Source organism: Melanerpes formicivorus, unplaced genomic scaffold, assembly GCF_026170545.1.
Source record: "Melanerpes formicivorus ecotype bairdi unplaced genomic scaffold, bMelFor1.0.p_v2 SCAF_61, whole genome shotgun sequence".
NCBI lineage: Eukaryota > Metazoa > Chordata > Aves > Piciformes > Picidae > Melanerpes > Melanerpes formicivorus.
In genome coordinates, this window is record NW_027142413.1 from 1027210 (window position 1) to 1042541 (window position 15332).

A 15332-nucleotide genomic window follows, 5' to 3' on the forward strand; every position below is an offset into this window, starting at 1 on the left:
GAAACCTTTCCCTTCTCTTGCTACTCCTTCTATACAGTGGCAAGCACAGTTCTGATCCTCTTGGCCCTTGAGCTGGTTGTCCCATGCAGGAGTGCAAATTGGTTGCTGTCTATTACCCATGGAGAGGAGCAGCTAGCTCCTTCTGAAGCAGAAGTCTTGCCAAAATCTTCCCATAGTAGATGTAGCTCTACAGATGGACTCCTGTTCATTTACTGCCTTGACTTGCAGTTGAGCTCTAGTTATTTTCTGTAATAGTATAATGTCAGGTTAGAAACTTCATAACATATGTCTGTACAGTTTAATGCTTTGATGGTTAGTAGGCTTAGCTGACTGCCATCAGAGCAGTCTCTTCCATCTCTTTGAACACGAGAACTGCATGGTTCTTTTAAATAGACTGTAAAAGTTGTTAGCCTGTGTTGAAGAACCTGTAGTACAAAAACAATCACCACCTTTTCCAGCACTGAAAAAGCAATTTGAGGTGTCATGGCAATGATTTAGTTTGGTAGTATTATTTGGGTTTAATTGAAATGCTGCTGTTGTAGACAAATGATGCCATGTATCTTTGGAACTTTTCATAAGGTACTCGTGCTTTACCTCACTTACCATCTGACCATTAAATTCCAATAGCAAAATAGCTCATAAAAGGAGTTTGCATCCTACATTTGACACTGAAAAGATCCATTCTAATATCCTGCATAAGAGTCACAGAATAGCATTAAGCAATTTCTACATTAAACCTGCCTGCCTTCTCTCTCATATCTCAGTCTAAGCACCTTCCTCCCTATTTTCCTTTTGTAGTGCTGAAAGACAAAGGCTACACAACTCTGCAGGATGAAGCCATCAAGATATTTAATTCTTTACAGCAGCTGGAATCTATGTCTGATCCCATCCCTATAATCCAAGGTATCCTCCAGACAGGACATGATTTACGACCTCTACGAGATGAGCTCTACTGTCAGCTCATCAAACAGACCAATAAAGTGCCTAACCCTGGGAGCGTGGGGAACCTGTACAGCTGGCAAATACTCACCTGCATGAGTTGCACATTTCTCCCAAGCCGCAGCATCCTCAAATATCTCAAGTTCCATCTCAAAAGGTGAGAAGTTTTGACTAATAAAGAAAGAAGTTTCTTTACTGTTTTCTTCACTACAACTTGTAACAGTGTTCAGACACCTTGAAGTGAGACTTACGGGGCTGCTTATACCAAACAACAAATCTAAAAAGACAGTGTTGTAGGAAAAGGTTGTGTGAAGGAACAATTGGCTCAGTTGGTAGTGCAGCAGACCCTTAATGGGAAGGTCATGAGTTCAAGCCTGCAGTGGGCAGTAGTGTCCTCCCTACTCTAGTCAAGAGGTCTGTGGTGACAGGTTGGACTCGATGATCTTTGAGGTCTCTTCCAACCTTAGGAATACTGAAATCAGAGCTGATCTAGATTTAAGTAGAATTATTCTCATTTGAAGAATCAAGCAAAATCCCATGACACCAAATACATAATTTGTTAGTGTTGATAAAAGGGGGGGTTTCTGTAATTGTATGAACTTGCTTCAGTGACTTGCATCCCACACACACAGGTCCCATCCTCAGCTGTCCAGGTCAACCTGTTAAAAATTCTTTGTCCTGCTTACCTTAGGTATGCATCATGCACATAAAAGAACATTATCATATTTGAAGATGTATTTGAGATAAACATTTCTGTTTGCTAATCTAATTTTAAGATCTCAGGGGCCATTTGAAAAATAATAAATCATTGTGGGCATCGGCATTTAACTGGAATGTGGAGGTCCTCTTGCTGTGGTGAGGCAGAATGCAGGTTGTGTCATTAGGAAAGTTAGTCCAGCAACAGCAAACTTCTCAATAATTTGTCTTGACTGTACTTGAGCAACAGCCTGGACTTTGTCCCTTACTGTGCTAAATCTCATTATTTTAAAAATACTTCTACAATGCTTGTATTGAAGAGACACCTTTCAACCAAAGCCAGATGTGTGAAAGACATCAATCACTTTATATAAAATGAAAAATGCCAGCACTGATTCACTTTCTCAGTTTAATTCAGCTCAAAAACTGGCCTCCTACTTAAAACAATTGCAGCTGATACAACATTTGCAGGTTGCTTTCAATAGTGCAGACACATAATCATCTCACAACGTTTCTGTAATCTTTTACACTTTGTAGATGATTAGTCACTGTACTTTTTCACAGAAATTAAACCTTAGTAGCTGAGACTTAATCACTGCAAGTATTATAGAAACACTCTGAACTGAAATCTTTCTGATAATTAAGTGTTGAGTTAATTAAAATGAATAGTAATACTAGCTGATGAACAGTAAGGCCTTTAAGAAAATCAGGAACAAAAATCAAGTATCCTAAGTGACACTACCACAAAACTGAACAGTCAAATATCAATATAAATATAAATATATCAGGTAGTGACAGGACTAGGGGGAATGGAATGAAGCTGGAGGTGGGGAGATTCAGGCTAGATGTGAGGAGGAGGTTCTTCACCATGAGAGTGGTGAAACCCTGGAATGGGTTGTCCAGGGAGGTGGTCGAGGCCCCGTCCCTGGAGGTGTTTAAGCCCAGGCTGGATGAGGCTCTGTCCAGCCTGATCTAGTGTGGGGTGTCCCTGCCCATGGCAGGGGGGTTGGAACTAGATGATCCTTGTGGTCCCTTCCAACCCTGAATGATACTATGATACTAGGTTTTACTGCTGGGGTTTTTTTTCTGTAGTACCTTAGTGCAGTTTGGTCTTCATTCAAAAGCTGTTACTGACAAAAAGGAGAGTTGATTACAAGAAGATTTTCATAGTTACTTTGCTGTCAAATTTGACTCATTACAAGATTCCTGCAGTTAATGCTGTAACACTAGTTGAATTTTTTCTTTCTCCTGGGTTCGTAGATCAAAATTATTATGTTAAGTTATCTCACAGGAAATCACAATGATTGATAAACCTTTGAGCTTGTCTGGCAGCTTAAAGCAGTAGTATTTATCTCACAGGGTTCGCGACCAGTTTCCAGGAACCGAAATGGAGAAATATGCACTTTTTACTTATGAATCTCTGAAGAAAACCAAATGCAGAGAGTTTGTGCCATCACGGGATGAAATAGAAGCTCTGATTGACAGGCAGGAAATGACTTCCACAGTTTATTGCCATGGTGGGGGCTCCTGTAAGATTACAATCAACTCGCACACTACAGCTGGAGAGGTGAGAAGTGGTGACAATATGTCTTTGGCACAAAATCAGTGCGTGTCTTTACATGCCGGTTTCAGATAGTAGTAGCATTAAACTTTGGAAGCACACGGATATCTCTCCTTTCAGGGAAGGGGAGGCTTATAGAACTGTCCTTCAACCTCTGTACCATGTTCTGAAGATATCCCTCCTACAAAAAACACTTTTGTTCCACAGGGGATTACTCAGCTACAGTTTCTTCTTACAGGAAAAAATAAGCAGTTCAGTAGAGATGTTATTGAAATAACTTTAGCAGATATTGGTGTGTATGACAATTAAGTTACTTCTTAAAACTGGAAGACTCTTGCTGGGTTGGTGAAATGCAGGGGTTGTATCTGTCCAGATAATAGCACATACATATTCAGAAAGAATCAATGTTAGTTAGTAAAATATTAAATTGGAATTGAGAACAGTTAATGCTGTTGCTGAGGACTTCAGTAACATTTTTAGCTTAATGTAAAACCTGGCTCTTAATGGCTTCTAATTATTTTTCTTACTCTGTGGTGTAAGCTTTTCCATGCTATGTTTTTTTCATTTGATCTTTTTCATTAGGTGGTTGAAAAGTTAATTCGTGGCTTGGCCATGGAGGACAGCAGAAATATGTTTGCTTTGTTTGAATACAATGGAACTACTGATAAAGCAATTGAAAGCAGAACCATTGTGGCTGATGTCTTGGCAAAGTTTGAAAAGTAAGCGTACCTCTTCTCTCTCACCACTCTAAATGAGTAGCAATTAAATACATTTTCATTGTCAATAATGCTGAATTTTCTCTTTCTCTTCCTTGTTTGTGATGATGCAGCTGAATTACACACATAGTCATTTCTGCAACAAAGGCATCTTTGGTTTTTTCTTCAATGAATTAATAAGCCACCTATTCATTTGTGTTTGTTTTTCCTCTGTCTTGACACCAGTAGAGTAACTTTTCTCATTGCTATTTCCATGTTTTCATTTTCACTACTACAAAATTTTCCACCATTGCAGATACCCCAGTACTGAGAGCACTGAACTCCAGGCAGTCAGTGCCATTCCAACTACACCACAGTGCAACTCACAACGTTTTTCTTGCCAGTAAAATTGAAACCTATAGCACTGTAGAAAGAAAATGTAATATGAGCCGAAGTACGTGTTTGTCATCGTTATATGCATAGCAGTCAGTCTCCTTTAGCCACATAATAACAGGGAGGGAAGAAGAATGTCTAAAGTGTTGTGCAATTACATTTTATAACAAGACTTAGTAATGTTGCGTTTATCAACACCTGACTGAGCAATAAATGAAAGTTTATCAAGTGAATTTAGGTTAGAAACAGTAGGCTGAGAACTCAGTCAACAACTTTAAGTCCTTGATTTTGCTGGAGGCTCTAAATACACACATGCCTCTCTCTCTCAATATATAGATCTCTCCTCTCCAAATGAGATCTGTTGGGTATACTGATGAAAACCAGAAGCTTCTGTCATAGAATCATAGAGTGGTTTGGGTTGGAAGGGTCCTCCAAAGGTCATCTAGTCCAACCTCCCTGCAGTGAGCAGGGACATTCTCCACTGGATCAGGTTGCTCAGAGTCTTGTCGAGCCTGACCTTGAATATCTCCAAGGATGGGGCCTCAACTACCTCCCTGGGCAACCTTTTCCAGTGTTCCACCACCTTCATGGTAAAGAACTTGTTCCTAATATCCAATCTAAATCTGCTTTTCTCTAATTTAAAACGATTGCTCCTCATCCAATCACTACAGGCCTTTGTAAACAGTATCTCTGCTTTCTTCTTTAGGCACTCTTCAGGTAGGCTGCTAATAGGTCTTCCCAGAGCCTTCTCTTCTCCAGGCTGAACAACCCCAGCTCCCTCAGCTTGTCCTCATAGGAAAAGTGTTCCAGCCCCCTGATCATTTTCGTGTCAACAATACCAGATTGATAGTGGGTGTAATAAAGCAAAATCCAGCTGATGCCTTGCATAGATTCTTCAGGTCTCTATTTAGAAAGGAGTTTGATTTCACAGATCTGATCTGTCTCTCTTCACAAAACTATGCAGGCTTGCTGCCACTGCTGGAGCTGGCGAAATGCACTGGAAGTTCTACTTCAAGCTCTACTGCTTCCTGGACACAGAAAACGTCCCAAAAGATAGTGTGGAATTTGCCTTTATGTTTGAGCAGGTAAAGGACAAAGGTTCCGTTTTGAGGCCCTTTAAAGAGGAGGAAAAAGGCAAGAGATCTAAGCAGTACCAAGCAAGTCTTGATTATGCTTCTGCTTAACTAAATGCACTACTACACAAGCGTCAAGTGCAAAGAAAGGAATTCAGTGGTCAAAATAGGCTTATCCTGACATGAGTGAAACATAGATGATGTGCCTAGTGTTATGACTTTTCTCACTTCTGTGTTACTTGTACATTGTTTTGTGTATAGCGGCAAAATAATGCATACCTACATCTAAGCTGGAAAAAAAAAGGAAAGGGTAATACTTTAAATTTTGTTCTTATGAAACAGTTTTCTTAAGAAAGTGCACAAAATAAAGTGAAAAATGTGCAGCTGGCAAGCAAATTCAGTATTAAGAGACTCCACTGTCCAGAACTAGCCAAACAACAGCTTTTTCTTTTTTCAAAAATTATTATTTCCTAGGCAGCACACTAAACCAAATCAGTCCAGTCTCAGCAGGAACCATAAGATGATGAGCAGAAATCCACTTGATGAATGTACTGAGCTCACAATGAGGCCACATTGCAAAACATAATCACAGAATGTTAGGCATTGGAAGGGACCTCCAAAGATCATCTCGTACAACCCCCCTGACAGCAGGATCACCTATACCAGATCACACAGGAACTAATCAAGGCGGCTTTTGAGTATCTCCAGAGAGGGACTCCACAACCCCCCTGGGCAGCCTGTTCCACTCTTCTGTCACCCTCACAGTGAAAAATTTTTTTCTCCTGTTTCCATGGAACTTCCTATGTCTCAACTTCCACCCATTGCCCCTTGTTCTGTCACTGGGCATCTCTGAGAAGAGCCTGACTCCATCCTCTTGGCACTCACCCTTTACATATTAATAAATGATAATGAGGTCACCCCTTAGTCTCTTCTTCTCCAAACTGAAGAGACCCAATGCCCTCAGTCTCTCCTCATAAGGAAGATGTTCCACTCTGTTAACCATTTTTGTGGCTCTGCACTGGACTCTTTCAAGCAGTTCCCTGTCTTTCTCAAACTGAGGGGCCCAGAACCGGACACAATTTTTCAGATGTGGCCTCACCAGGGCAGAGTAAAGAGGGAGGGGAACCTCTCTTGACCGACTAACCACACCCCTTCTAATATACCCCATGAATCAGCAGGTGGATGAAGTCCTGTAGATGCTTAGAAACTCTCACTGATTGCATTTATTATAATTCATTAACTTCCTCCCTTTCTCCTCTACTGCAAATGGCAAAATTCCAGTGGACAGCTTCTTACAAGGCTTTAGAGATAAGCTAAAGATTTCTTTGTAAGGTTATTTGCAGTGCTAAGATACTGAGGCTCTTGGTAAACAAGCCTGATGTGATCAAGAGCTGACATATTTCAGTTTTCATATGTATGAAGCCATTTTCCCTTAGAAAAGATTAGGAACATCTTTGCTGTAATAAAGTATTTTTCCTTCTTCACATTTTAGGTTTTAAGGCACCATATTACATCACAAGTCTGCTCAAAGTCTCCTTCCAGAGCCTAGCCCCTTGATTTGGCTTAGAAACATTGCCATTCTGACTGAGTTTACATATAGAGGAGTGTGCTGGTTTAACACCTCTGCTTTAGAATTAAGTTCAGTCAATAAGAATAAAATCCATGAGAGCTTTGCATCAGATATTTTACATTACATTACTGGTTTAAGAGGGAGATTTAGATAGTTTTCCATATCAACAGCTAAAACAAACACATTCACTGAAGCAGATTGTTTTCATGCAGCATTTTGTGCTGACTGGTGATTAGCCAAACACTTTATATCTTGCCAAGACCAATAGTATTTTAGTTGCAAGGCATGGCACATTCAACCCTTGTGATTAATGTTATAGGGGTACCCTAAAGAAGTCACTTACTACATTCTGACATCAGTTCTGTTCTCTTTTTCTAATTGTCTCCTTTTGTTGTCAATCATCAACTTTTTCCAGCCAATTAAAGTTTCCTTTTGTCATCAGTTTTAGTTCTTTAACCTCCATTATTTTAAAGTCTGAATTATTGAATTCATAAGGCACTGAAGAAAATCTTTTAGTTCTCCTTTCTCATTAAAATGCTGCCCATCCATTTCCACAAGACATTTCTTCTGCATGCATGCAATCTCAGGTAAAACATCTTGCATGTTATAAGGCACATTTTGTCTCCCTCTCAAGCACACACCTAAATGAACTAGCTCTTATTTGGATGTAAATTATATCTGTGTGTTTACTAACCTGCTTGCATCTCCAAAAGTAAGGCATGTTTGTCCCTGTACTAGTGTCACATGAAAAAAAAACAAAAACTAATCCTAGCTGCTGCACATGTCCAAAGCTTTGAATGGGTGTTCAAACAGCTAGGCTTTGAAAGAGTCTTTTTGGTTCAGAAATCTCATCCTTGATGTTACAGACTACTAGAACATATAAATATTTTTCTGCCTTTACCTGGGATCAGATTTACTGTTTTGCCTCAGTCAGGTTTATTACAAAGCTATCTTAGGGATTGCTTTTTTTGGCTGGAAGTGTCTTTTTTCATGGCCAGATCACTGATACTAGTATGCAGAACTAGATATACATCTCTTCCTAATGCTCTTAAATGTAAATGGCTTCCTCCTAATGAGATGTTTAGATCCCATTTTCTCTCCTTTACAGTTTACTTTCCTTTTTAGTAAATCATTTGCTCTTACATGTGTGAATTCGCTAAGAGCTGTGCTAGTAATTCCCATTTATTAAGTTGTTCAATTGCCTTGCAGTTCTTCTGGTAAGCCCTGTTTTACCCAGTTTAATAAATCTGCCAAGAGATTTACTACATTTTAGTTATTTAATGGATCATTTATTTCAGATCCTTGGTTGCCCTGGTAGTAAATCTACTTCCCATTTCTCTCTTAGTCCTTTAAAAGTCTGGTTTGTACATAAAAAGCTTACTTTTCCCCCCCTTGACAGGCTCATGAAGCAGTGGTTAGAGGACATTATCCTGCTCCTGAAGAAACCCTCCAGGTCCTTGCAGCTTTGCGTCTTCAGTACCTTCAGGGAGATTACACTCTGCATACCACCATACCAGAAATAGAGGAAGTCTATCCCTTGCAAAAGCTGAAGTCTCGAATTACACAGTCTACCAAAACGTTTACAGCAGCAGAGAAGGCTGAGAAGAGACGAGCCAGCTTTCTTGAGGGAACGTTGCGGAGGAGTTTTCGCAGTGGCTCAGTCACCAAACAGAAGGTTGAGGAGGATCAAATGCTAGACATGTGGGTCAAAGAGGAAATATCAGCTTCCAGGACTAGTATTATTGACAAATGGAAAAAACTCCAGAGGATGAACCAGGAGCAGGCTATGGCAAAGTATATGGCTTTGATTAAGGAATGGCCTGGCTATGGTTCAACACTCTTTGACGTAGAGGTAAGACTTGCTGAACATCCAAGCTACAGTTTATAGATGCTGATTTCACTACATAAACCCATAAACAAATCATCACAGTGCTCAGACACCTGCCATAATAAAATTTTCAATATTAAAAAGCATGCTCCCACTAGCAAGCACTATAGCTATTGAAATTCACTTGTTAACCATCCAATACAGAAGGACAGAACGCTATCCTGATGCAAATTTGCAAACAAATTTGAGAAGTGTAGGCCATGTTCAAAGGAGAACAAGCAATATAGACTTTCAAAATGATGGTTAGAGACAAGAATGTCTGTTGTGTGGCTCCTGCTGTTCCCTTTGCTGTTAATTTGCATTTTTGTCCTCTAGTGTAAAGAAGGGGGATTCCCACAAGAATTGTGGCTTGGAGTCAGCGCTGATGCAGTTTCTGTCTACAAGCGTGGGGAAGGAAGGCCTCTGGAGGTGTTTCAGTATGAGCATATCTTGTCATTTGGTGCACCACTTGCCAACACCTACAAGATTGTGGTGGATGAGAGAGAACTGCTTTTTGAAACAAGTGAGGTAAGAGCAAGAGAAATTTTGTATGATAGACGACAGGCTACCTAGTAATTTAAATAATTGCTGCAAATGTCACAGATTTAGTCAAGATCCATCTAGAACTGAAGGGGAGGCTGACAACGTGGATAGAAATGCTGAGTATTATTGCTTAATCAAAAGGTTTTGTTGAAAGCACAACAGTTTTACATTGTTAGTGTCTAAAGAAATTCATTCACCTTGCTATGAACTTTGCTCTCTATACTCTTTTGGCAGGTGGTTGACATTGCAAAGCTGATGAAAGCTTACATCAGTATGATTGTGAAAAAACGCTACAGCACCTCTCGATCAGTGAGTAGTCATGGAAGTCAGGGCAGCTCCAGGTGAAAACAAAACCAGTTCTACTGTGCTCTAAATAGAACGTATCACTGCTTGGCCTCAAAATAACCTGATGACACTGATCCTGTCTGCTGACAAGCTAACCAAGAAACAGTTTCCACGGAAAATATCTTCAAGCATTGTTTTAGAAAGATCACAGGGTGGGAAGGGGAAAACCAGCTGAAACAGTCACATGCTAGAACTGCTGGCTCATTCAAAACTTTCCAAAGCATTATTATCTTCAGTTGTTTTAACAAATGCCTTAAGACTTGATCCACTACATCTCAAGGAGTAATTAAGTGCCTTACAACATTAAACCCAACTTGTATTGAACTGAAATTGCTGATACCGTCAAGAGACTTTTTTTGTCCTTAAAACAAAGTTATATTCATCCATTCTGCACAAACCTACTGGCCTGCGTACACGTGGGAAGGGGAGGGAAGAAGAGCATGGTTGGGTTTTTTTGTTTGGTTGGTTTGGGTTTTTTTGAAGAGCTGCTGGCAGCCTTCCTGGTGGATGACAACATTTTGTTTCCCCTTGCTTCCATGGGTGTGCACATTGTGCATGCATATTTTTGAGTCGTCAGTAAAATCTGAATAATTTTGTTCTGTATTTCACAAGTCTTTTGAAGCAAAGGGAGTAAGTATGTGCAATGGTGTAAACAGTCTTTCTGTACATTTAAATAGTTCAGAGTTATAGTTGTTACAGTTGTATGGTTACTTTATAAGCAGTTTTATTAACAAGTAAATTCCAAACTTTTCATACATTGATTTTACTGTTGCAAATATGTATTACCATATAAGTAGCAGAAGTCTGCATTCTGTATCTGCTGTATTATAAAGAGAGATGTAGCTGAGAATATTTATAGATTACCCTAATATGGAAATACACGTCAGTTCATCATTTCTTAATGTCATCTTTTCCCTGCCTATGGCAGGGAGGGCTGGAACTAGATGATCCTTGAGGTCCCTTCCAACCCTAACAATTCCATGATTCTATGATCTTAAGTTTTTAATAGTATTGTTTTCTTTTAAAGACATCACTCTTTTATATTTCTGGATAGACTCTCCAACCCAGACTGTCCACCAAAGGCCAGAGCTCTTGAGAGTTGACCAGAGAACTCAAAGTTAAACAATGCAACTGCTTTAATAGAGAGTTTTCTCTCTTACCAGGTTGCCTGATGAAGATTCTTGACAGTACCCTGTAAATAAATTGGGAAATATCAGCTAATAATAATCTGATTTTGGACTTCTATTTTTGTACAGAAATACTGTAATATAAGGCAAAACTTTGATGAAAGGTATCTTTTTGTCCACAGGGAAAAAATAAACACAAAAAGACAAAAAACAACAAACACTGAAAAACCTTACTGTTATTAAAAACCTCAGCCTTTAAGAAATCATGCCTACTGACTGAAAAAAGTCCAACAATAAAGAAAATATATGTGCTGTGCTCTGCTGTTTCTACTTCATACTGAGTTGGACTTGCAACAAAGCCAACAAAGCCATAATTTCATCTGTCTTCTCAGGAGTCAAGCCAGGAACAAACACAGTGTAGCACCTCTTGCTTGAAAGGTGTATGTGCTTTCTGTGGCAATGGGGCAGGTTTTCCTGAACATGGGATATGTGCCAGTTACACCAACAGGACAGAAGGGAAGGACTGCTGGGCAAGTCCACTCCACAGAGAACGTGCAAATAAAGAGTTCACTCGTTGTGTGGTACTCATGGAAGAAGGCTTGTTTTTACAGCCAGCACAGCTGGCACAGGGCAGCATGTGCTGCCTTTCTGGAGTGCGCATAGCCTTCATAGACTACAAGGCTTGCTGTGAGAAATCCTTCACCCTCTTCCATCTGGCAGATTACTTTTAGTCATCTGTGGCAGGGCCCCTCAGTCCCTATAGGTTTGGTAAATATCACTACTAATTTCTTGTCACCAGCCTTCCAGCAAATGTGAACTTAATTTAAGGAAGACAAGAAAAATTAGAGAACTGTTAGCTACCATAGTTACAGCTACATGCACAGAGTATCTGAGACTAACATTTCCTATTTTTTCCACATGCAATTTGTTTAAGAAAGAACTTAGCTGCTCTTAGCAAGGCATACTTGGAATCACACAATTTATACGTTTCATCCAGCACAGCAAGAATGTTTCATTTTGTCTATGTGCCGTTTGTAAACGTGCTAAGAAGAGTCAGTGATGCACCATCATCCTTAACTGGCAAAAAAACCCCAGGAATATGCAATGTGGCAGTCTTGTTCAGGATGTGATAGACTTCTGTATGCTATCAAACATTAGGAGGGATGCTTGCTCTTAATTAACACACAGGCATGCCTGTTGCTACATCTAAGAGCTGCTCTGAACTCATGCAAGTTCTACCAACCTGCCATGCAAATCTTACTTCAGTTACTACTATTGAGGCAAATAAAATGTTTCATAATTGTCGAGACCAGAAATAATGCAGTTTATCAAAATAAATTTTGCATAACGGATGTACAGTCTTCCTTACACTAGTAAAACAGTCTGCCTTAAACGATAAAATATTGTAGAATTGGTTGAGATTATCTATTCTTGCAAAACATTTTACTTCAGTTACAGGTCATAGAATAGAGGTCATAGAAGTCACAGGTCATAGAATCAACAAGGTTGGAAAAGACCTCAAAGATCATCAAGTCCAACCTGTCACCCAACACCTCATGACTACTAGACCATGGCACCTAGTGCCACGTCCAATCCCCTCTTGAACACCTCCAGGGACAGTGACTCCACCACCTCCATGTTTCAGAGCAGCCTTCTATGTGACTTGGCAATTCTGCAGGGTGAATTATTGACTTGTGGATTGGAACTTAAAGCTTATTCCAAGAATACATGCCACTTCTCGCTAGAACCAGAAATTCTCTCCTGCCTATGATCTCTTCTGTTACAATAGCAGTAGAGTTTATCAGACGACAGGAGCTTTTGTCACAGAACACATTGTTTTGTTTTGTTTTGAAATAAAGTTTTGTGTTTTCAAAAGAACACTGTAGAAACTTACCACTACTTAAAAATGAAAGAGTAGATGGGTACCTCTGGACAGGCCATAGCATTGCAATTGCTACACTCTGTAGGTTGAGCACATCAGCAATCACAAAGGAATAAGTACTGTAAGTTAAAGGTTTCGAAGAGAAGCACCATGCCTTCTCCAGCCCCTCTCGAGAGATGGGGAAGTGTTTTTGTACATGGGATGGTTTTCAGGACTTGAAACGATCACGTATTTTCTGACAGAATGAGGAGCAGCAATTCCGCCTCTGTTGCCCATCTCCAGGCTGCTGACAGTGAGCTGCCTGCTGCCCATCCCTGCCCTTCAGATGGCCTGGACCCTGCCATTTGCTCCACTCCAGGAGAGCCGCTGTCCCTGACGCTCTCAATCCTCGGGGAGCACACGTTGGGTTCCAGCGCCCTCTGACTGCCTTGTTGAATACAGCTACAATGAGAAAAGTCCCAGGACCCCACCGGCACAAACGCTGCAAGAGCCTTGGCTGGGCAGAAACAATGCAGTCCAGCCTAGGAATAAAGTGGCAGCTGCAATGGAAATACAACTGCACATCATCTTCTTAGCATGCTTTAAAGCTGGTCTGTGTCCTCAGGGCTCGGTCTAGCACTTTCCCCATGCCTTGTAATAAACATGTATTCATTTGTCACAGTGCCAGACTTCTTAATATATTTAATTACACAAGCTATGCAGAGGAAATTGCTTCACCCAAAAGGTGTTGCATCAGAAATCTCATTTTCAAGCTTCACATTTCTGAGGCATAGAGCTTTAACAGGTACACACAGGTCTGCACCAGTATGAACACCTAATACGGATGTCCTACAGCAATAGCCCAGCTGAGGTGCACGTACATCAATGCGTGCAGCAAACAGCATGACAGGATGTTAGGGGCTGGAAGGGACCTCTGGAGAGCTTTTGAGTCCAACCCCCTTGCCAGAGTAGGACCATATAATCTAGTACAGGTCACACAGGAACGCATCCAGATGGGTCTGGAAAGTCTCCAGAGAAGGAGATTCCACAACTTCTCTGGGGAGCCTGAAAGCCAGTGTGCAGCAGGAAAACTGTGATAGAGCTGCCATCACAGAAACATAGTGAGACAGGGCACATAATTGGAATGCTGCCATGGATGGCTACAGAATCTTCAGTTGGGATAGGCACAGAAGGAGAGGCAGTGGGTCCTGTATGTTAGGGAATGTTTTGATTGCCTTGAGCTCTGTGAAGGTGATGATGTAGTTGAGTGCTTGAGGAAACCAGGGGAAAGGCCAATAAGACTGATACTATGGTGGGAGTCTGTTACAGGCTGCCCAACCAGGATGGAGAAACAGATGAATTTTTCTATAAGAAACTGGGAGAAATCTCACAATCACTAACCCTTGTTCCTGGGGGGACAGGGGGGAGCTTCAGTTTTCCAGATACCTGCTGAAATATGACACAACAGAGAGGAAACAGTATAGGAGGTTCCTGGAGCATGTGGAAGATAACTTCTGTCAGGACTGCCATCCTGGACTTCCAGAGAGCAGACTTTGGCCTGCTTGGAAGGCTGGTTGACAGAGTCTCTTGGGAGGCAGTCCTGGAGGGCAAAGGAGTCCAGGAAGAGTGAACAGTCTTCAAGAAGGCCACCCTGGAAGCACAATAACAGGCCATCCCCATGTGTAAGAAGATGAGCCAGTAAGAAACCAGGCTGGCTGAACAGCACTTTGGTTGGATTGAAAAAAAAATTAAAAAAAGGGAAGTTTCTGGGGGAGACAATGTGGGAAGACTATAAGGATGCAGAGAGATCATCCAGAGAGAAAGTTAGAAGGGCTAAAGCCCAACTATAATTTAATTTGGCCAAGTCTGCAAGAATTAAGAATGTTTCTATAAATACATCAGCAACAAAAGGAAGGCCAAGAAGAACTTTTACTGGACACAAGGGGAACCATAGTGACACAGAGTAAGGATAATGCTGAGATTCTTGATGCCTTTTTTGCCTCAGTTTCTACTGGTAAGATCAACTGTGGAGTCACCATCCTGCTAGGTGCTTAAGAGATGTTTGGATGAGGAACTTAGGGACATTTGTCTACAGGGAGATAATATGTTATGGTTGGGCTCAATGATATTAAGGTTTTTTCCAACTAGGTGATTCTATGATTGCAAGTCATGCTGTCCTGGGTCAATTTTACAGGAGCTTCCACAGAACAGTAGCAGTTTTCTTCAGTGCTGGCAGACTATTTCTCACAGTACATGCACTACAAACATGACTACAGCTCTGAGAAGTTAATACAGAAGTGTACCAATCAAACATGACAGTGCTGTCCTGAGTAGAACTAATTCTTCATTGTGCCCAGCCCTTGAAACCCACTGAATTTCACTCCATCAGATACAGGAATAAAACCACCTGCTGTGTTGTGGCACAACCATATTTCTCACACACAGAGCTGCAAGGCAAGTGAGATTGTAGGGATGGGCGTTTGCAGTTGGTTCATGGGACATTCATTCTACCCTATTTCTTTCAAACTACTGGTTTATTAATGCCAGCTAACCTCACATCACGAGCAAACAGCTAATAAAGTTTAATCTTGAAAGACTCCACTATCTCCCACATCCAAAACAGACATGTCGGTGCAACACGAAACTACTTGTTACAACAGTC

The 15332-nt window shown here is 40.8% G+C and overlaps 1 protein-coding gene across 1 annotated transcript in view; it reads left to right on the top strand.

Annotated features, from left to right (window-relative positions):
• The window catches only part of MYO10 (myosin X), a 172692-nt gene extending 159343 nt beyond the window's left edge, over positions 1-13349 (top strand). Inside the window, exons 35-41 of the mRNA XM_068161975.1 lie at positions 799-1096; positions 2995-3202; positions 3779-3915; positions 5249-5369; positions 8327-8779; positions 9131-9322; positions 9572-13349. Coding sequence (XP_068018076.1) covers positions 799-1096; positions 2995-3202; positions 3779-3915; positions 5249-5369; positions 8327-8779; positions 9131-9322; positions 9572-9682 — 1520 coding nt within the window. The 3' untranslated portion in view covers positions 9683-13349. The remainder of the gene's footprint in view (positions 1-798; positions 1097-2994; positions 3203-3778; positions 3916-5248; positions 5370-8326; positions 8780-9130; positions 9323-9571) is intronic.
• Positions 13350-15332: the final 1983 nt, after the last annotated feature.